General features: G+C 41.3%; 1 protein-coding gene across 1 annotated transcript in view; it reads left to right on the top strand.

Annotated features, from left to right (window-relative positions):
- The window catches only part of ofcc1 (orofacial cleft 1 candidate 1), a 69,351-nt gene extending 45,811 nt beyond the window's left edge, over window positions 1-23,540 (top strand). Inside the window, exons 20-23 of the mRNA XM_068748221.1 lie at window positions 1,453-1,612; window positions 17,550-17,747; window positions 23,102-23,237; window positions 23,470-23,540. Coding sequence (XP_068604322.1) covers window positions 1,453-1,612; window positions 17,550-17,747; window positions 23,102-23,237; window positions 23,470-23,540 — 565 coding nt within the window. The remainder of the gene's footprint in view (window positions 1-1,452; window positions 1,613-17,549; window positions 17,748-23,101; window positions 23,238-23,469) is intronic.
- Window positions 23,541-23,762: the final 222 nt, after the last annotated feature.

The following is a 23,762-nucleotide window of genomic DNA, read 5'->3' as shown; positions in this document are numbered from 1 at the left end:
GGAAGGGGTCTGACACAGAGCGTGACCTATTTCTAAAAAAAATGCCTCAGGCTATATGTATAGATAGAATGGACTGTTATCCTTTTTTAATTACATTTTAGGCTGCCTTTATTCACTGACTGCAGAAACACACATCAGTGATGGGTTTACATCTCTATCTTTTTACTATTTTTTTTTACTTTAAAAAAACACCAAAAGTAGTGATGTCATATCAATACCACCGAAAAATTCCTTATTTCCTATCTGTTTTTACCCACCACAGGAACCTTGTCATGAATATTCTGTTGAAATATATTCCATAAGTTAAAATGTGTCCTCACGGTGACCCCTATACTGAAGGAGACTGATGAGAGACGTATCATCCAGGTCGTAACCCAGATATAAGCAGCACATACTTACATTCAGAGCACTACCAACGATAAGGAAACGAGCCAGTTTTCAAACACAAAGACACAAAGATGGTGAATTCCTCCTCGATAGAGACCGCATAAATGAATGAGAAGCACAATTCAAGTGAAGGATGAAAATGAATGCATGCTATTCCTGTGTCTGAGGTCAAGATTCTACAAACATCCGTCTCCCAGGAGGAATCGGGAATGATGCTGAGTTCAAAGCGCCTTACCAGCTTCTTGTATAAATTCCAGTCTCCTTGATGTTGGTTTTATTTGAGAGTTGATTACCCTCTGACAGAAGTGAATCTCTATGGAAGGGCAGAAGGTCTTATGGTTTTGATGGTCAGCCAAAGCATTTGTTTACAGCCATGGTTATTCCTTTTAGAGGTTCGGCTGCATGAAACCCTTGCATGGCAAAACAAAAACAACGCTTTGCTGATGTGCGCTCATCTGGAGGTATCAATCAATACGCATACTGCTGTGCCGATTTTTTTTTTTTTTTTTTTTTGTGACTCAGGCTGGTCTCTCCAGACGCATCTGCAACCAGTGCATCCATTGCAGCTGGTCATCTTTGAAGCTCATTGAAAATGTTAAAGAATATCCCAGAATCCAACTCCCACACATTAACAGAAGAACAACCACGTAGAGTAGACGCTCGACCAAACACAGACATCACTACAGTCAACTTGTGTTCTCAATGCGCTTCCCACTCATAGGAAAATTTGTTTGATTCCTTTTGCTATTTCATTTTGCTTGAATTGATCGATTATACCTATACTGTATTGCAAACATGCTCTATGCAGTCAATAGAAGAGTCCTGCGCTCTTCCAGTAAGCTGGGATCACTGAGATTTGACCCGTTCTATAAAAGCAAGTCAACATGACAGCGAAGAAGAAGATCCGATGATGCTCGGCATAGAATTAGCCACATGGCATGCGAACCACAATTATCACGTTTGACACAAGGCAAATATGTGTGATTGTCTTTGTAATACATGTATTAAATGAGTCATCACTCCTGCTTCTCCTCCTCACCTTTTCCCCTCATGCCACACCTTCAGATTTCACAACGACGGTCGCATGCTGGATGTGTTTCAACGGCTCACAGCCAAGGAGGGGACTTACTTCCTGCCGCAAGATCTGGAGCTCTCCAATCAGGAATTGAGCTCCCTCGTTAAGAAGGCGGAGCAATGGAGAGGCTTTAATGGAGAGCGGCGGAAGGTAAGCATCTCATTGCACTCACAAGCACTTCTCCTCAATCCCTCGGAGATTGGATTGGGCTAATAAATGTTTTCTTAACTAGAGAGCGATCCAAGAAGGTCACCGATGATAAATTGTTAGATTAAGCTGTGTAAGGCAGAAAGTCAGATGGGTTGTAGGCTGCCTGGAGGTTGCAGTAGTGAAGGGAAAACTGTTGGCGGATAAGTTTACTGATTACTTTAATGGCAGCCATCCTTTTGTCCCGCTGCCCATCAACACTATCTACGTTTTAAGATATTATGACAAGAGAATGCATTCAATATTCTCACTTTATATCACAGAATTTGCTTTTAGTTACATTTCAGAAATGTATCTCAGAGGTCTTTAGTTTCATTCTAATTAGTGCAAGATAATTACCAAAACAGAAACTCAACTAGCGGGCTGCCTGATTAGTCTGTGGAAACCAATTTCCGAAGATATTTCATTTAAGAAAGATTGTTCAATCAACACATACTAGGGTGTACATGCACAAATAATGTGGACAACTTGGTGTCATGGGAAATGCAGAATTCCAGTTTGCATAAGTGCATGTCTCCATGAAATTACTGTTGCTGTGGAGATGCTGTCTCATGTTTGACAACCGGGTGTAGGCCTACAGTGATGACATAGGAAAGGGAAGAGTATTATCACCGACCCTATACCCGATGTAAAATCTTTGCATAGTGATTGAAAATGTGACTTGTTGAGATAAGGAAAATGGAACACAGCGATCAAACTGCAGCCGCGCTTAATTTATTCCTCATGATTTTTTTTTTTAGTGGCACACATTGCTCGGTGTTCTCCATGTTCATTAACTCCCTTGCTCTTTGCTTGCACAAGTTCACACGAGGAGCAAAATAGAGCCAGACGGTTCAGTAAATTCTCTTTTTCTGGTGAAACACAGACAAGCCTGTTTGGATGGGCTTTCTTTCAGGAGGGGAAGACAAGCTTGCCACTTCCAAAAGAATGTTTTGTTTGGGTCATAGTAGCTAATCGCTCTATGATAGTCAGAGTCAGAACATCAGAAAACCAACCTACACTGTCAAACCTTGCCTTAGAAATACTTTGATCTACTCCGGTGTGAATGGAGGCATTTACATCTTTAACAATGCAATTCTAGGCTGACTTGCAGAAATGTTTCAGTTCGTGATTGATAGCATTATTACTAAGACAAAAATAATACAGGAACACAATTTCATACAGCACACATCATCCAGCAGTGTCCAACAGGTTAGTGTAGAATCATGCTAATTAACCATGCTGCTAGTTAGTTAGCACAATGTGCCATTTGACTGGCTATCAGTAGGTGGCCAGACTTCCTGTGCTCTGGGCTGAGAATCCTAACACAAATGACTTCTTGCAAATGACAGATGATTTAATCATTGTAACTTTCTCAAAACATTAAGGAACTCACAGATCAACCTTTATTTTCTGGGTAACTTACCTCATGAAGTATTAACCTGTAGGTTTTACAGGTTAAAGCTGTTTGTTTCTCCTGTCTCTTGAGCCTCAACGAACAGCAAGCCTCGGCTCTGAGACGTGACTACGCTGCTCTTAATGGAATAGTGATGGACCTGTTTATTGGGAGAAAATTGAAGTTCTCAATGTTTGGAAAGAAATTGCGCCCCAAAGTTTGTGATTAAGAAAATGCTTCATTTAACTGCTGATGACCTCTTGCTTTGGGTCTGTTAAATCACCCTTGCTTTACTGTATCTTCCTCCAAAGCAACAATTAAAGCATAATTAATATTGTCCCTAATTTGGCATTATAAAACTGATAAAATAAAATAAAATACATGAACACAATCTCATGTGAGTGATGCAAATTTAGGGTGATTGCCTTTTATGATTTAAAAAAAATTTCAAGCAATTTTTCATTAAAATAAGAGAAAGTCCTTGCCATTATTTCATAATTATTTTAACAACTTCTATGAAAAGGGTCACTTTCCTAACTCAGCAAAGACATACCCTATTAGACTAATTTGCCTACATGCAAATTCTTGTCATTTTTCCCTCATTAACTATTTATCACCGACAGGAAAAAAATAATATTCATGAAGGCAAGCAAAGGAGCAGCCCGACAGAGCTGAAACTAATATTTTGCAACTCTAATGATTTTTTGCATCCTTAATTAGATAGAATAAGGTTGATATGATTAGGTCAGGATGTAGTGTTTTTCATTAAAAATACATTTCAGAAACTGAATTCCAAATGTGCACTGGCAATTAAATAATGAATCTGATGCGCTCCTTATTACGGACCCAATTAATATCAGAGGCAAAGGCGTAATTTTAATAACAGTGGGCCACGAGGCCTTCATTAGCTGAGTGAGAGAGAGAGGAGGGATGAGAAGTAAAACAAGGCACTCACAGGATTAGCGGTACGATATTGAGCCAATTTTAGAAAGTTATTGAACGGAAGACTCTTAAAAGGATAAAATATGACATTTTCAACAAATTAGATCTGGTCGAAACAGGAACTATTATTTGTTTTAGCTTAATTTGATACAAGTTGTATGTCAGCTGCCAGATAGGGCAAGTGAAAATAGAAGTAAGACTCTTTCAAGGTTAAACTCTATTTATAACAGTTGACAACAATTGTAATACCCCCTCTCTAGCACCGAAACTACATTTAAAATATCTGTCAGACAGTGTGTACTTAGCTTGAGCAATCAATTTAAACTGATGCACCACATGGTTTGTATAACGAACTTATGCTTGCAAACTGTTTGGAAACGCATTGCTTTCAAACAATCAAGTGAGAGGTGATTGGATGAATGATTTTTTAATCCTTTCTGGCCACATACTATCCTCAAATAATCAGTTAGTTGGAAGTGGAGACATATGGTAAATATCACGCTTTTGGAGAAACCAAAATTAGTAACAATAATGATAAATGTACAAATGCAAAGACATGGAAATGAATAAATATATAGCCTACTACGAACAAACAAACAAATAAATAAGAACTCAGGACCCGTGGGACTCCGGAGGTAGCCAACGGGTACCAACAGTCCATGTGTACCGTGTCCCGAGTGTTTATGGAGGCAAAAACACGGGCTTGGGAAGAGTTCGGAGAGGCCATGGAGGATGACTATTGGTTGGCCTTGAACAGATTCTGGCAAACTTTCTGGCGCCTCAGGAGGGAAAAGTGGTGCACCACCAAAACTGTTTACAGTACAGGCAGGGGGGAGCGACTGACCTCACCTGGGAATATTGTTGGGCGGTGGAAATAATACTTAGAGCACATGTTGTTGTGTCCTGTAGGGCATAATTACCCCTAAATATTTTGTTGCATTACTCCAGGTTTTCTTTCCAACCATCTCTCCAGCAGCTGATCTCACTAATGAGTTCCTTCTCTCAAATCAGAGGTGTTGATAATTACAATCACCTGCTTTATTGGCCGGCTGGAAGTAAAACCTGGAGTGTCTCGGCCCTCCACCGGACGGGTTTGACACCCCTGACTTCGAGGATCTCCACAGTTCTGCTACAATGTCTTCCGTGGAAGAAGCAGAAACAGAAGTCTCAGAAGTGGACTCGTTCTTCACCTGGGCTGAGGTCACTGAGGTGGTTGCCAAGCTCTTCGGTGGCAGGGCACTAGGGTGGATGAGATTTGAAGTAGAGCTGCTACTCTTCCTTATCGAGAGAGGCCATCTCCGGATGCCCCCCTGGTGAGGTGCGCTGCCAGGAAGAGGCCATGGGGAAGACCTAGTACACGCCGGACAAACTATGACTCTTGGCTGGCCTACGAACACCTTGGGATCCCCGTGGGAATGCTGGAGGAGGTCTGGGAAGAGGGTAGTCTGGAAATCACTGCTGAGGCCATTGCCTCCATGACACTGTCACGGATAACAAGAAAAAAGATGGATGGATGTTCCAAGTGCTGTTAGCACTTTAGTACTGAACCAAGACTTGAAGCTCAATTATCTGCTCACTTTCAATTCTATCTGTGCGGAGTTTGAATGTTCTCCCGGTGTCCGCATGGGTTCTCTCCGGGTCCTCCGGTTTCCTCCCACCTCGAAAAACATGTAATTTGGGTCAATTGGTTACCTCAAATTGTCCGTAGTGTACGAGTGTGTACATGGAAGTTTGTCTGTCTCTGTGTGGCCCTGCGATTGCACAGACAGTTGATCGAATTAAATCAGGTTTTTGGCTTCCAGTAGTTCCTTGTAGGATTCTGTGTGGTCCGAACCACCAAGTGCTCAACTTGAATCCTGTCAATTCTCTTCAGATCTCCAGATCCTGGTTTGTAATGAGACAGCATACTCACTTCAATTTAAAATAAATCAAAACACTGAATAGATTTTAATTAAATATATAAGTTTATATTATTGTCCATTAACAGAGAAATGTCATGTGCAGAGCACAGCATGGTATTTGACTACATGTATAGGCTACTTGTGTATATGAGAAATACAAAAACAGTAAAGTTAAAGCAAGCAAAGCAAAATAAAGCATCATTACGAGCAATTAGGTAAATGTGTTTTTCTGGTTGTGCTATGCTGTAACTTAGCACTCAGCAGAATCTCTCTGACTCTGTATCTGCCTCCAGCACTAAAACAATAAAAGAAGAATCCACATTCAATAACCAACCTGCAAATGGCCTATTATTATCAAACTTGTAATTTTCACAAGGTAGTCATAAAACATAATCTAATTTTTACTTTCTCACCAATTAACTTTATATTATAGATTTCTCCATGCCATACGATCATTTGAGTTGCTCCAAGGTTTAAATATCTCTCTCAGGTTGATATGTCATCAGTGCAGCTGACTGGCTGAGCAACAGGGGTGAATGAGTCAAGGACCTATCAACATGTGTGCTCTTTAATTTGATCACAGGAAGGAAGGGAAAAAATATGTCCATAGATCATTTGCCCCGAGTGTTGTGAATAACTACTGAGAGAGAGAGAAGGGGGGGGGGGGGCATTACCTCACTCACTAATTATGGCATTTTTCATTTCCAAAATTCTTTAGTCACACTTCTTGTACCACACTACTACTATTTACCACGTCTGGTAAACCTCACACCTTTTACACCTGCATTTTCAAAACGCTGGAAATTGTTTGGAGGTGATGGTTGTACAATATTTGTCTTCCAGGCCAAGTGTGTTTTTATTATATTGTCGCTTGTCTTATTAAAGCGTATCTTTAAATTCTCATTACCTAGATATTTGGTGGCATTTTGGACTGCTGAAAAACCAAATGTAGTGAAAGATCCAACAGTTCATGGATGTAATTCAAAACCAAATCAAAAACATGTCGCAAAATGAACTCTCAAGAACAAAGCAACAGTGAACTTGCTTAAGGGAACTGCTTGCTTTTAGGATGCAAAAGCTGCAGAATAAGAAAATCAAAAGTTGCAAGCTTTCAATAGGAAACTGCAGTTAGCAATGGAAGTTAATCAGTTAGATGCTAACGTTTATGAAAAATGACACAAACAATGAAAATTGCTAACTTTCTCGATGCGTTTAGTACTCCAGTGCCCTGAGCTACTGAATGCGCAAGCATGCTACACATCATACTAGTGCTTCAGTAATGAGACCCATTAATTATGTAAAGGCAGTGATGCAGATGGACCCAATTAATTGTCTCCCGTCACCCCCTTCATTACTGTACCTGGAAGGGAGGTGTTAATTTCTGTAATACTTAAGCAGGTACGCAAACTGTTTTGTCAGAGCCACCGCTATGACAATGACAGAGTGGTTCCGACTTACAAGCCGCAAAGCTCCTCTTTTGTTAATTCACCAAAAGGAACGTTCTCAGCGATGGCGGTGACATTGTGATAATTGAAGGAAAGGGGGGAGCGATTAAACGTGGGGAAGGTGGGAGGGAAGAGAGAGAGAGGTGTGTGGTGGCCCTGGAGATGTTTTCGCAACCTGATTGCATCAACATTTGCGTACCTTTGTGCCGTTTGTCTCCGTATGTCTAGGTAATGGGTTACCAGCGGGCGAGTTTGGGAACACCCAAGGTGCTTTGCAACAGCAGTATGGTTTGTGGGGAGCAAACCTGTTGAGAGTCAAACAGCACAGACTGCAGTGCTAATGATAACCCGAGTCTTATAGGCTGGCTGTTAATCATATAAAATGTGTTTCCCATCTTCACCTACAGCAGTCATATGATGGTAACACCTGACCAAGGCCATATTTCTTTCTGCAATTCACCTTGCCACAAATAACAGACACCAGAAAACATGTAGCTTTAATCTCATATAAAAAAGTTAACTCCAAAATAGTCATTATTTTCTCAATATGGAAATAAAATGAAAAAAAACATAAAATAATGTGGCTGCAGCAGTTCACCAGGTTCATTCACAAAACTATGCTGTGCAAATGGTACAGTGAAGTGAGCTTGTGGCTACCTGATATACAAATCTAGACTTGAGAAAAGGAAGAAGGCGCTTTGCAGAGGAAGGTGAACAGAGGGAGCAATAGACCGTGAAAGGATACACAGGAACCGCTGTCACAAAACAATAGAACCCCCAGCTCCTGAACAGGAACACATAACAGCAGCACAGGAACCCCAGGAGAAGAGAGGATGAACTGAGTGCTTCAGCAGCACAGGAGGGGTCATCTAAAGTCAGAGGGCACGCAATGGTCTGTGTGTGTGTGTGTGTGTGTGTGTGTGTAAGCATAGGATCATTGGAGTAGACCCCAATAACCTCTACCAAAGAGCATTGGTGATGACTGTGATAATTGTGCATGCATGTGTACATGGGTGTGCATTCATTAGCTTAGTCTATGTCTATGTCTGTGCATGTATTCGTACCATAATGCACACTTGTAATTGTAAGTACATGCACGCAAAGCTTTCTGCATGCTTGCATGTGTATGTCACATTAGAATGGCTTCTTCAATTACAGCGGATGGCTGTTTTTCTTATTTTTTTTTTTGTGGACAGTGCTGAGGGCCCCGATAGCCCCAGGCGATGTCGAGCAGGCAAGGCAAGGACAGGAGCGACGTAGCAGCAAGGCATGACTTCTCCAGTCAGAGCATTAGGGAGCTCAATATGAGATATGACTGCAAAGGCTACGTGTTCCTGGACTTTGCTGGGCAGTAACGTGTGAAAGCAGCACGCAGTGATTAAAAAAATAAGCGAGAAAAGTAGATCAAACATGTACACTCACCTCACTCCATTCACACTTAAGATTACTTTTACATTTCTTAAAGCAAAACAGACTGATCCTTTTATAGAACTAGAAGTAAAATAGAATAAACATGGTCTCTGAGGGAACACCAGAGAAGTGTTATTTATACATTAAACTATCTTATAATGTTGGTTCTGAAATAGCAGACACAGAGAGAGACAGTCTGGTAATAATCAACGATGTTCTTCCTGTAATGGGTTGAACCTCTTGGATCCTCACACTTTACATTTATATAATGCATCCTGGGCCAATGGAGTGCATGAGCATCCACTTTTCTTGTCAAGAGCAACTTCCCACAAAAACTAAAAACTATTTGAAGATCACATTTACCATGATGCTCCGTCTAAATTAAATGAGCCCTGGGAGGTGAGCTGTTCTCCATTAGTCTGTCACTTCAGTCAATCCGGATTGTTCTGTACAGCCCCCCGTTCCCACTGTATAGCAGGCTCCCGGTTCAAGTCAACATTTTTGTGGGTACCTGGTACTACATGTTCCAAGCAAACCAAGCAGGTTCTCAAATGTCATGTGCAAAATTACAGATCTCTGACTAATCAACAACTGAATTGTGAGAGAGGAGTAATATAACTGGGAGAAACAGCGAAGGATGTAATAGATCTGGAACTGGAAATGTAGCTTTAGATACACCTCTCTAACCACTGCTTAGCACCTCCAAATCATCCACAATAACCATACCCAGGTCTCATATTGTTGATGTTGTTGTCATGGGAGATCTGGTCATGTGAGGACAGAGACAAGGGAACAGCTATCTCCACAGATAGCTATTTTCAGTTATTGAACATAGATTGACAAATAGGCTACATAGGGATCACTATTGATTGCAGCCTAATTGTGTAGGCTTTACAATGTGTATCTATAGTTCTTTTCTGAATTTCTTTTTTGAAAACGGTTGGCGTCATGTTATATTCTCAAGGCTGAAGGTGAACATACTTGGAGTTTGTGGCATTGTCCTTTGGATCCAGAAATGAAATTCATTTTATTATGTGAAGAATGTATTCTGATGCATTTACTGTCTTTCAAATTGATTTCAACTCTCTGTCTTAAAAACATAGGACTACATCATATTTCTAAAGAAGTCCACTGTTCCAACAGGAGAGAGAGGGAAAGCGAGAGAGAGTGGAGAGTTCCAGTATGAACTCATCGTTGTGAATAGTTTAATTACAGGCAGTGTCGGCTCCATTGCTTAATGTGTCCCTTACAATTAATTCAGGGAGAGGATGTCATTATCTACCAAAGCCTCGTTTTGGGCCAGCTTTTCAGTCAGAGGGAGAAGAGCGACAAAATGAGAGCATCAAAATAGGGCCAAAGAAGGAGGTGCTTCTAGTTAGCTCCTGGTCATATGGTCGACCCGTCACACAAAAGGATCAGGCTAAGATTTCAAAACACTGTTTTCTTCAGATTGCTTCTGATATTTGCCTCTCGTGACTTTATCAGCGAAGACGATATTATGTTCCTTTATATTCATGACACAAAGCTTCACCAGTCAGCTGTCCAAACATGTCCAGCTGCAAGAAGTTAGATGGATGTCAGGTTTTGACTAGTTTAAGATGCTTTGCCGTCATATCCCACTTCTCTTCATCATTTCGCCTCCTTCTTCCTCCATCAGGACGAGACCTATGGAGTCTGCTCCCTGGGCACTCCTTAATTTCAAACAAAAGGAAACACATCGGATCAGCAAAGAGTCAGAAAAGATTCCAATGCATAATTTGCATTCACACAGGAACAAATCTCACTATAATGCTGACTCAGACACACAATACAAAGATGCATATTCAGCCTCCGACTCCACAGAGGTTTTACAGCTTGAACTTGACTGATCAGATTCTTTGTGACTGTCCATTGTTAGTCACTTCCTTTTCCCTTTCTGCCTGCCTTTCCTTTAAAGAGTTTGACCTTGGCCACATCCTGCGGCCCGGAGGGGATGAGGAATGTCTGGCGATTGTGACAGGTGTCGCGTCTTAGCAGCCCGATATGACATCCTGAGAGATGTTGGTGGGGTTTTTTTCATACTGGATTCACTTATAACCTTAAAGAGACAGTGCGACTCTCAGCACTCATCTTTGTTGGTTATTGCCTTGGATACATATCACCTTCAGCCTCCGAGGCTTGATTAGGTTGAATCCCCTCCAAAGTCAAATTATTCATCATTTTGTAGCATATTTTTGGTGGTAGGAGGAAGCCTGAGAACCCAGCGAGAACCCACGCAGACACGGGGAGAACATGCAAACTCCTCACAGAAAGGCTGCAAGTCAGATTTGAACCTGCGGCCTGGTTTGAAGATACCATAAAGCAAATCTATATTTATTGTGTTCAGTTCTTCCATTGACCTCTGAATATGACGCTTGACTTAAAAATGAAGATAAAACATGATCAAAATGCAACTATCAGTCTTTTCCAGCATATCTTCATCATGTCCGGGTCTTCATGTGTTCAACAAAGTTGTAGGTAAACTGGCATGCTTTCAGATCAAACCGAGAAACATGGAAGGAGTCTCATCCAAAGTGAGTCAGACATGGTGTGGAAGTAAAAGATGGGCTAGTCTGAGTTGTTTACTGTAAAATGGGAGTAGGCTTTAATTTTTTGTTCAGGAGATTAGTAACAGTGAATTATGCACATCTTATTTTCTGGATTATCTCAGGCACTTAGAGATATGATCTCACCGGATAATCTCTTTTAAAGTATGTTTATTCTGACTGAAAATATAGTCATTGTTGCTTGTTTATCTTTACTCGAAGTCCAATTTATTGTGTGCTACTTTGCACTTTCAACTACGATGAGGATGAAATATTTAGCAAAGTTATTTTTGCATCATAAGCACAGTATGGTAATAAGAAGTTAGTTGAAAGCCACCATAATGCACTTTCACTCTTGGTGTACATGTATGTGAGTCCCTACATGCAAATATGAATTGCTAGCCTGTCTTGACCAGTGGTGCGTTTAACTAGACACAGACTTTTACTTCAGCCAAATCAGGTCCGGTGCACACAGTGCACATCCATGCCATTTTTAAGCTCAGCAATTATATCAGCGGACTGTTCACATATTGGCCAAATTTACAATAATAGCATATCTATGTCCATTCTAATGGCTGACATTGTTTGGCTTATCCATGCGTGTATGTCGGTTGTTTTTTATGCTTCGCGGTTTGGTCTGTTTCCAGCCATGTGTAATGTGGTGTAGAGACAGTCTTGGCCTTGTATGTGTGTGTCCATGAAATCGGAATATGCTCATGTGCATGCATTAATATCTCTGAACGAGAATGTGAACTTGTGCACTGCAGTTGCATTTTTGCTTATTATTTCAAATTGGTGTGCAAGTGCGAGAATCCAGTGCATGTAAAGCATGTGCTCCTATTAGCACGTGTTTGTGTTGCTGCATGCAGCGTGCGGTATGAACCCAACTCTGACAGACGGGGGTGTTGGTGGTGGTCGAGTGGAGGGATTGGCCCTCTATAGCTCAGAGAGTCGGCACAGAGTACTCATTTCTCCCCCCCCTCTGACTCTGATCCACAATCCTCCCCTCTGCCCTCCCCCAACTCCCTGCTGCCTAGCCCCAAGTGCCCGCAGGCCCCGGAGATGCACGCATGCGTTGCCTCACTGTGTGAGGCTTTGTGTGTTTGTGAGCGCACATGCATGTTTGTGTGTTAGTATGCAGCAGAGTGTGTGTGACTGAGGATTTGTGGACAAAAGAAACAACCATGCACCTGTCTCTTCTCTTGGCAGTATTCACTGATGCTCTTTTCTGCTCTGTCTGAACTGGTGAGCCAATGCATTATCATGTTACAACTGTGTTTAGGTTTAATATTTAAATACAAATATATTTCAAAAGGTGACACCTTACAACATTATAGTAACAAAGTTAATATTTAGACATCTCATCTAAGACATAGGGGCGTTCCTGCAATGGCCGATGAAGTTATTTGATTATCGCCAAACAAAACATTGAATAAATATCTTGCTATTCTTTATATTTTAAATTTCAAGGGTTTAGTGCAGGGTTTAGGTTGTGTGATAGGTCTGGTCATAGACATATGAATGATAATTTTTTCAAAGGAAATTTAGATATTATATTAGCTAATGTGTCTATTCTGTCTAAATAACATAAAATAAACCCATAAAATGCATTTGCAAAACCTCTAATATTTTCAGACGCTTCTATGTTTCAGATGTTTTACACTTTTTTTCACATCATAATTCCATTAGTCAGAACCAGAACCATGCTCAGGTCCCTCCTAAAACCTGCAACCCAGACCATAAACCCCGGACCCACGGAGCTCCAACCTCTTTCCAAGTTTCAGTCCCAAGCATAGTCCCAGTCACAGCCGGGGCTTCCATGTGCGACTGACACATAAATAACCAAGCCTGTCCGCCACCCAGGCAAATTCAAATGCACCTGTCAAAGTGATGAAGCACCCGCCCGCAGGGAAGCATTGTTTACATTTTCACTCCAGTCTTCACAAAAGGGAGATTCTAATTATTTTCCCACTGTAAATTAAAGCCAAATGGGACAGAACTACAAACCAAAATGATAATAGCGATGGCGGCCCTTCTGTGCACGGAGTGCATGGCGATGTGGGACACAGTGGAGGAAAAAGTGGTGGTGTTGACAGACAGCGCTATAATCTTGAGGAGGGGAGAAAGTGAGAGATGAGAAGAGGGGAGAAAATAAAAGGTATAGCAGAGCAAGGTCAGGTGCATTCATTCAAGAGACGGTCAATCAATGAGACTGCATTATGCTCTCACATTACAAACATATGTGCTGCATTATTTTTCATACCAAAGGACAGAATAAAAAAGAAAGTTAGACATAGAGTGAGATGAAGAGACAGAAGGGAAAGTTTTAATTATTTAATGAGAGCATGCAAATGAAGGTAAAATTAAATAGCCAGAGTGAGACCTGGGAAAGGGAGAGCACGCAAATGTTAATGACAGCTATCTTGTTTGGATCATTCATTAAGGGATCGCAGGGACTGACACTCATTCCTGCCCCTGCCGGAGGCTCCTGCCCTGGACAGTGGCCGGCCCAGCTCAGCCTGCCTACCCACTGAGATGTTTGCTTCTTGCACTGTTTGTTAGCAGGTGAATCCGCCTTCATGGTAGCGTTCTGACTGTGGGTGCTTTAGGCCTATCATTGGGTCCCAGGTGACATTGTGTTTTGGTTTTTTTGAAAAGTCCTCTGTGGGGTCAGGGGTCATGGTTGGCAGCTGTTTTGGTTCTTAAAAGCATCAACGATCATAAAAAAAAGCCCCTGTTAAGTGGTTACATCAAACACTTGAGGTAAATGTCAGGTATTGTTTTATACAACAGTGAGACACCTGTGAGATAATATATATATATATATATACAATTATTCTGTTCTAGAATACTGTATAGTTATTACCAGACCAGTCTCACTTTATGGAACATATTTCATTCCCAGAATTCCTATTCTTTTTTTTTTCTTAGTCACAAGATCAAACACCAGTTTTATGATGAATGTGGGTCACGTCTTAAATATAACTCAAAATAAAATATCTCTTTGAATGTGATACATTTATTCTCCGTGGCAGTGGTAACTGCCGTTTGGCCTTAAACTGCAAGTAAATTCCAAATCCTTTGATTTGCAGACGCTTGAATAAAATGTATTGACAGATCTGTCAAATTCTTTCACAAATCACAGTAGATATTTCAAAAGAAAAGGTGCCTGCATTTAAGCTATTATTCTATATTCATATGTGGTATGTTGTGACTCGGTAGGTGTGGAATTGTACCTTCGCCCAGAAAGACAGGCTATATTTGTGCACCATGGAGCCAGGTCTGCAGCTGTGCCATCCGCACTTCCTGTGTCCCAGTCCTTCCCTCCATTCTATGTGTGCATTTGTGGTAATGTCTACAAATCGTGAAATTTATGTCCCTGCTGGAAAACATGGTTTAGCTGTTTATAGTCCTCCGCTAGAGACATAAGGCCCGTCTCTCTTGATGCAAGTCAAGGGACTGATGCAGACTCTATCAGATTTCTAAATGCAGACCCCAGCAATAAATCCCAGCTTGATTGGCTTTGAATTGGGTTAACTCACTTGAATGCTATCTGCTTAACCCACAGCTGGCCTGTCTGCTCCATGCAGGCATTGGACCTAAATCAGTCATTTAGGGCTATCAAATTGAACAATGGTGGAGTGGAGAGAGCACTCAAGCTGGGGCTAGAAGCCAGGCTCGCACCGGAACACAACACAGCAGACCAGAACAGAGGAGTGTCGAGCAGACAGGTCCTCTAATGCTCTTTTCTTCACGTGTCGCGGCAGTGATGCATCCTGAGAGCCATAGTGCGTTGCATGAAATGGCATCACCCAAACCGAACACACAAACACCTTTTCAAGCTTTTGTCTGGTCTTGTCAACTGGATTTCACATCCTGATTTCCATACGATGGTGGCATCGCTAGCATTAGAAAAAATATATATATTTTCATGCGAGCTGAATTCTAAACACATGCGCAAAACATGGGGGGGAATTTAAGAAGGTGTGTTTAAGGAAAGTGACTTAGAGTACAGGAGCTGCATCCATGCTGCACGGCTGGATTCATAGAGTCCTAGAAGAGTCCTTAACTGGGTCATAGGTGCTGTCCAGCAGAGGATGTTTGGTTCTTCCCACAGTCATGACATTAAATGCTAGATTTATTACCAAATCACGGACAAACCCAGAACTACACAGAAATGGGTTTTCTGCACGCTCACACTTGTGTTTCCTCTAAAAAGCAGCAAATCAGCATACACACACTATCCAAACAGACTGATTACTGCCTAGCAGTGGTGCTGATTACTTAAGGAATTCAGGTAATCAGTTTCCCCCAGTGTGGGCTGAGGCCAAGCTAGAGGCAAGGCACAGTTGAGGCGATTTCACTAATGAGTGTCTTAATTAGCGTTGAAGAGATTCATCCCCACGTCCCCACCACCCGCTTACACACACACACACACAAACACTTGGAAACACACTTTCTTTAAGTGTTCTTAGCTACTCTTTTTCTGCACATTTGATTTTGACAATGACGTCCTTCTATTCGTGAGGCTGTCTGATTTGCAGTTTATGCAATGTCCCTCATTACAAGTGCAGTAATGTCTCCCAATGTTTTTGTACTGAAGCGCCTCGAGTTGTGTTTGGATAACCATTTTTAAGTGTGGGGCGACATCGATACACTGCCAAATTAAAGCTCTCCTTCAGCTTGACCCTGCATCTCCTGGCCTGCTGAATGACTTGGCCTTTTTCTTTTTTCTGTGTTTTTAGGCAAATCATAATTATAGAGCCAATTAAGGAGTCACCTTGGGTTTTAGAAACTATGTGAAAAACTTTCTCTTTTGGCAACTTGCTCTCTGTCTAGGTCCGTGTGTGTGTGTGTGTCTGGGGGGGGGGGGGGGGGCGCTTAATTTAGCAATCGTATTATATGTTTTCACAAAATCTCGGCTCAGTTTTCCAGTTGTGTTAATATTTATTTTTGTTAATTTAGTGTAAATGGACATTAATTCATTGATGTTTATTTCCACTGAACATGATGAACATGTTGGGTCAGTGCTTCTCCTGTATTCAAAAGACCCAAGTCCTCCATGTTACCTTTGATTAAAAGTGTGCAATAGCAAACATACAAACCTCCCCAGCATCCGCCACGAAGCAGAAAACATAGAATACACCTCCAGTAAGCACCAATACCTTCTTTAGAGGGGAATTCGATTTTTAACAGCTGTAAACATTTAACTTGCATTCTATTTGCATTGAAAATATTTTGCATTAACACCTATGAATAACACATTGTGTATTAATGCAGATTTATCCAGGTCGAGTAAATTTTCTAATCCAATGATTATGTACAGAATTACACAAAATGGTAAAATGGTAATTTATAATCAATAATTTTCTACATCATAAGCATAAGATCATAATTGTTTTGTCTTTCCGAAGATGAATGAAATAATGACTAAATCATGCATTTTAGGTTTATTATTATTATTTCCTTTAAAATGTTTACTTGTGTGTATATATATACTGTATTTAAAACATGTTACCAGATGTTGAGACCTTCACCAGCAGACACTATTAGAAAGGCAGCCGGCTTCCATGATCTTCACACATGGATGCCTTCAAGTTACATGACCTATATCACATATTAGCCGCTCTGCTGTATCCAAGTGTTTCCTCTAAACACAGAGGGACAGCGCATTACAGGTGCATAAACCTCTGATACACAAAAAGACACATAAACACACACAAAGTGTTACAATAAAGCTCACCACCAGGATTACAGTTATCATATATGGTCATGCATGCATGACCACAAACGCACCCTGCCACAGATCAAGTCCCATAGGACTCATGCACTATTAGGAATTACTGCATCGATGTACTTTTACACCAGCGAGGCTTATCTGAAACTGCAGAACCAAAGTTTGAGTTTAAGGACATCAGATTTTGAAGTTAATGTCGTTTGTTTTTGTGTTGTTTGACATTTACTCCACAGTATACTGTCATAAGCTAAAAATATGAAAAAGACAATGTAGTTTTACACTGAAAATCTCTCTGGTTTCTAAATCATTTATTATGTCTTACTTGTGTTTAATGACCTTTACACATTGTACATCGTCTTGGTTTAATTTTTACCATACCGCTCTCAAATCCTGTATGTCAGACCTTTTCATGGGACTTCAAACGTACCGACAAAGGAGTATTTATTGTCCCTGCTCAACACGTCATATATCAATAAGTAATTTCCCTTCATTTCGTATTTAACAAGGTTGCGGTCTCTGACTATATCTGGGCAGTGGAAGAACCAGCAGTCGGCTCTGCAGCCCCCGGTGAATTCCCAGGACGGGATGCACCTTCACCAGAGGGAGAGATCAGCACCCACGTGTCAATCTCCACCCTTTACCTGAGTGGGCTGAAACTAAGATACAGACACTTCCTCAGGCAACCAGATGGGGCTATCAGTGAGGTAAGATACCAGCATATCGCGTGAAAACGTTTACAGAGTTTTTTTTCATTATCTTTCATTAGCTTGCAATAAAAGTCAGTTGGATTTTCCTGTTTGACTGGTTAATGCGTGTGTTTCATGCTATTCAGGAACAATTCTACCTAATGACACTGACAGTGGTTAAATACAATTATTTGTCTGAATATAATTGCATTTAACCGCATGAGAAACAGTCAAAGCACGCACCTGTGCGAAAGCAGAGACACGCAGAGAACAGGACAACTGGAGGAAGAGGATAAGGGAGGAGATGGGTTAAAAGTACACACACACACACACACAAAAAACCCATGGTGGTGCAGTGGGTTGCGCTGTGGCCTCACAGTAAGAAGGTTACGGGTCTGATCCCTATCTGTGCGGAGTTTGTAAATTCTCCCCGTGTCTGTGTGGGATTTTCTTTTTACTCTCGCCCGACGTCGGCTGGGATAGGCTTCAGCAGACTCACGACCTGCAAGGTGGATGAGTGGCCATAGACGAGACGATTGCAATCGTCATCCCTTCTTTTCATCTCTCTCTCCTGCTTCTCTAAAATGAATAAGAGTAAAATAGGACAGAAGCAGACGGAAAGTAGTTCATTATTCTGGTTTCAAACTAATGAAGAAACAACAGTGCAGCTCATTGATCTGAATTAACAGTGAGTTTTTTTTCCCCCTTGGGTAAAATAGTTTTACTTTTTTTTTTTTTCTCAAACAGGAATGAAAAGATTTGCCCTTAGAACCAAATCAGGACTTAGTTTGTCATGTGAGCAAAGCTACTCCCCATTTAAAGTCATAAAAACACCCTTTTCTTCGCCTCACCTTCCTGTAACAACCATTTAAAATCTGTAACATATAATAAACATTCCAGCACCCCATCCTTTTTTAAAAGGATTAAATGTAATTTGACACAGGAAAAAAATATATCTACAATGCTGCCTATTTTTGCTGTGTAATTATTGTAAATGACATTTGGATTCGTCAAGCCCCTGCAAGACAGGCAGGTCAGAAACACAGACTGTTGCCTAATGAAGAGTAGAGTTCATGACAACTGCTGCAATCCTTTCCCTTCCTCAATCATTATGTCAGTAGCCCAAGAGAAACCTGGATCATCCCAAGAAAATTAATATTTTGAACTTTGAACATCGGAGGAATGAGGGAAGAGGGATTCGGACGCGTTAATGATTAGCTTTGAGGCTCTTTAGGTTCTTATGATTCTCCATCACGATTTGAGTAATGGTGTGCGTATGTGGGTAAACACACAGCATGACATATTTATAACCGGTGTCGCAGTCACTCTCTCTCTCTCTCTCTGTGTGTCTTTGCGTAGCAGATGAGACATCTGGGGGGCATTGTTCATAGCCAAACAGCAAACTCTCATTGACTTAGACAATCACGCACAGATCGTCACATACTGTGTAAAATGGGGGGGGGGGGGGGGGTGGTATGGTAAACACGAAGACCTCGAACATTCAGCCTTTGCACAAATGCAGATGCATATTTCACAACACTCATAACCTTACTGAGGGTATGAATCCTTGGATATTTGTGGAAAATCCTTTTTTTCTCACTCTCCATTCTTCCGTCTGTGACGTGAGGATCATAGAGGCCACCCTGGGTGAGAGGTAGGTGTTGCTGTCCTTGAGAAGCACATTCATAGACATTATCTTTCTGTTGCTCTCTTTTCTCTCACACACACACACACTGTGTCCCTTGGGTGCTGCTGTCTGTTCCTCGCAACTTAACAGGCAGAGACCTCCAGTAGAAAGAGATGCCGATGGCGTCATCTTTCACCCGCTGGTAGTGGGAAGCAATAACACCGACGCTCAGCATTACGCCATTCCCCTTGGCCTCGCAGCAAGGAATCCCACTCTACATATTCAAAGCTAATCCTCCCCTGAATATACGGTATAGACTGGTTTAATGTATAGGGCGAGATCCAGAAATCACCAAAGGGCATCCCCAGCACTCAGAGGAACACTTGAGTTGATTTTATTAGCGCTTTATATAATTCTGGCAGCGATACACACGCATGCGACAGGGTGCTGTGCACAAACTGGCCTTCAGATGCAAGGTGACAGCTCCTCAGAGAGAAATGGCAGCCGTGCAGGCAGTTCTACAAAAATTAAATAGATTTAAAAAAATATATGGAATGAAATAGTAAGAAGCTTCTGCTATAAGATGCAGTGACCACGGTAATGCAGAGGAGTTCCGCTCTGCTCTTAGATTTATGGCTTTTTAAATGAATTGTATGAGTTTTCTGGTAAGGGTTTATTACTTTATTTACTTATCTGCATGCTTTATGATGATGAGGCGGCGACTGCTGTGTTACTAGAGGAGCTGTTACGTTTGTTACAGTGACAGAAAGGAATGCAATTTGTTTGACTTTAAGCCAAATGTGTATTATTATTATTATTGTTGTTGTTGTTGTTGTTGAAAGTGTAGGTGGTGCTGTTGTCTAGTTTATTGTATTGGTTGGATGTTATTATGAAAGTATGCATCACATTTTTAGATATATTTTTTTTAACATTTTGAATCCCTTTTGAAATCTTGATCACGAGCGAAGAGGACACTTCAAGTATGAGGACGGCTGATTACACGTGTGTAATAACACACGACTGCATATTCTGTCCCATAAAGGAATAAGGAATAATCTCACTACTAAAGAAGTCTGTTTCCATTTACTAATGAAATATTGACGGCTGGCTCATTTCCTTTAAAGAGCTCTGTTTTTTTTTGCAGGCAGTGTCCTGGACACCCATGCCCCGGAGGACTTGTTCCTCCCTTAGACTAACATGACCACAGCTCAAGGCGCCAGCAGCTTCGCATACTAGCCTCAAATTTACACCCAAAATTAGTATAAACGAACACCTTAAAAAGCAAGTGGTGGAAGAACTGCCTGGAGCCAGAGACACTGTTTGGAAGAAACTGAACAGTGAGGTGTGTCCTGTTTGATCTGGAGGAGAGTCACAGTCATGAGAAACGAAATGTTTCTGTTGTTTATTCAACCATCATTAAACCGGCTATGTTGACTGACAGTTTTTTCTTCTCCTTCCTCTGCCACATAGTTGGAAAGAAGTAGGAAGAGAAAAGACTAGTTCTGAGTTGTGGGTGTGTAATAAAAAATATAACGATAATGAAGTCTTTATTGACTCGCATATTGAATTCTGTTTAAAGAAAGTTAATATTAATGATCCATCGTATGCTCTCATTCACCATGTTGTTGCCCGAGGCAAGTATCTGCAATATTGACCACGGTGGGGGGAATCTTCCAGCTGAATCACAACAATACAAAAAAGTTAAAGCTGCGTTCCCATCAGTGTGCGCCAATAAAACACATTAAAGGTAAAGTGAGGTGTTGCTTTTCAAACACTCATTACCTATAAACAGATGTTCCCCAGCTGCCAGCCCACAAAATGCACTGCTGACAACAACTGTTAGGCCCGAAATTATGCAGGGAAATGCTTCTATATAACCTAGGACCTTCAGAGAAGGCCTCATAACCACTCTGTCTGAAGAAACAAGATGGCTGATGAAGAAATTAATGCAGGCAAAGTCATTATCTTCCCTCTTAAAACCACAGTGGGTTTATGTCCCCCTGTGTCGCTGTTTTCTCCGGGGCTAGCATTTAAGTGCCGATGGACTTATAAAAAGATAGGACAAGCCAACTGTGCTCCTTTTGTCTCCTTTCCTCCATATGGGAGACAGCAGCATATGCAAGAACTGGCTCAGCTTCTGTAAAACTTCCATTAAAGATGCACAACTAAGGCTCTGCCAGCTTGAATATTACCTCTCTGCGCAAATTATTTATGGCTCGGAAAAAACGCTGATGATGAGCATCTCCAGCGACTTGTATAAATAAAAACACTTTTCTCTGCAATTTCGCTGTGCCTTTTTTTTTTTTCTCTCTCCCTTTTTTTTTTTGCAACGGATGTGCTAAAAACCATTTGGAGAAACAAAAGGTATGCAGATTATTCACAGGGTAAGGCAACTGCATTGCATTTGGTTATCTTATAGCTGTGTTGTATTATGCATGGTTGGTTACATTAGAGGATGCAGATATAGTTTGTGGATTTTTTATAACAGTCACAAGGCTGATAAATATGATGACGAGTGGGAATAATGACACTGCTGTTGACTTGAGCACCTGAACAATGAAACGTTGTAAAGGTGTGACAAGGCATGCCTCATCATACGTATACGCCATCTGATCTCTCATCGTGCAGACCCTACTGTCCATCTGCGAGCGACGGCAACTGTTTCCTGGACCAATGTTGACCTAATTTAGTATGCAGAGAATACCAAGAAGTTAACCTTTCAAAAGAACACCTTGCAGCAGCATTAATTGACAAACCACATCAATTCTCCCTCCTTTCTCTCTTTTGTAATTACTCTGCTGCACGTTTGATTGCTGCTGCGGCGCTGTGGACCCGCGCTTCATTTGCCGTGAGGTCATCGGCAGCCCTCAGAAATATGAATATGATTTGTACAGGAAGTGAGTGTGTGTGCGCTCTGTGTGTTCTTGTCTGTGTGTGTTGTATTTTGCGAGTCTGGTTATGAGAGACAAAGACAAGGAGAGAGAAGGGAGGGAATGTCCTTGGATGCATACTGTATGTTGCATGAAGAGATTAATGCCCCCCTGGCAGCCATATCTGCTTAGCAGGAGGAGTTCTCCAAAGTACGGCGCATGTAATTATCTGGCAAGTTTGCACTAGTTTTAGATAAAGAAGCTCTCCGTGGTACATATTTTCGAATTGGCACAAACGCTGCTGCATCTGTGTCGTTTGCACCATTAGAAAAGCATCAGCTTGCCTTTTGACACAACCACTTGATGTTGTTGTTGTTGTGAAACAAATATGTGGAAAGAATGCAGAAGTAATTTTTACTTTAAAGACGCATTACAGTTTAATTGAAACTAAATAGACTATTTTGTGGAGATATTCATGTCATGATGGCTCATACCAGGAAGATTTAAGCTGGATCAGAGCACATAACTAGGCCAAGCTGGAGTTTTGAGCGCCGTTTCCCCTCTGGGACCAGACGTACTGTGTCATATGAAGCCTACACTTTTGCTTCTGCTGCACGTTCACAATAAGCACCAGGAAAGAGTGAGCGACTACGCATGACAACACTATACTCACAGACCTCCAGAGAAATAGCATTTCTCCTGCCAATCTCGGTCACTGCCATCCAGGTTCAACCTGTACCTTCAGATGCTTGATACACACGACCCTGGGCCCTTCTGAAACGGTTGGCTTTAGCATTTGTGTACTGTATTTATTTTTGCATCTTCTTTCTGACTCTCGTACACATGCTTTTTATTATTATTTTTTTTGGCTGAAGGTGATCGGTGACGTGGAAGCGGTGGATAAAGCAGCCAGAGTGAAGGCATGTCAGAACTCAGCCAATCAGAGGGAGGACAAGGATGGTGAAAGCGCTCCACGGCAGCTAAGGAAGCGGAGGAATAAACTCTTTGGGAGTGAGTGGTAAAAAACAAAATTCACATTTCATTGTGCAAAGCTATTCTTTATTTTTTTGTTAGAGCCGGCTCACCTTATTGAAGGACACACAAAGAGAAATTACAGCACTCACGCTTGGTTGATCTTGTCGCCTCATCTCAGAGACGTGCGATTCTTTCTGCCACGCCTTTTATACTTGATGTTTGTTCAGCAGAATTTACACATTTTTATTCCTTTGTTTCCTTCCCTTAGGGTCCCATCGGGTTGAACCAGTAGGAGGAAGTGGGTGTGGCTCCGGTTTTGCACTGGAAGATATCAACTAATGAAGGAAAAAAAATAAACTAAAGTTACCTCAAGCACAACAGTAATATTTATTCTCAGTAGCAAAACACTGCAAGTTGACGCTGTATTTTTATGCTGGGTGGAAAACCTTGAAACAAGAAAATGTTAAATGGCATTAAAAAAGGCATTAAAAAGCAGAAGAAAAAAAACAAGTAGGTGATACAACTCTAAGATACTCACGCTCTGTAAATACAGAAACACTG

The sequence above is a fragment of the Brachionichthys hirsutus genome, chromosome 14, assembly GCF_040956055.1.
Source record: "Brachionichthys hirsutus isolate HB-005 chromosome 14, CSIRO-AGI_Bhir_v1, whole genome shotgun sequence".
Lineage (NCBI taxonomy): Eukaryota > Metazoa > Chordata > Actinopteri > Lophiiformes > Brachionichthyidae > Brachionichthys > Brachionichthys hirsutus.
The sequence above is the reverse complement of the archived record's forward strand: the minus strand, read 5'-3'. Positions and strand labels throughout refer to the sequence as shown.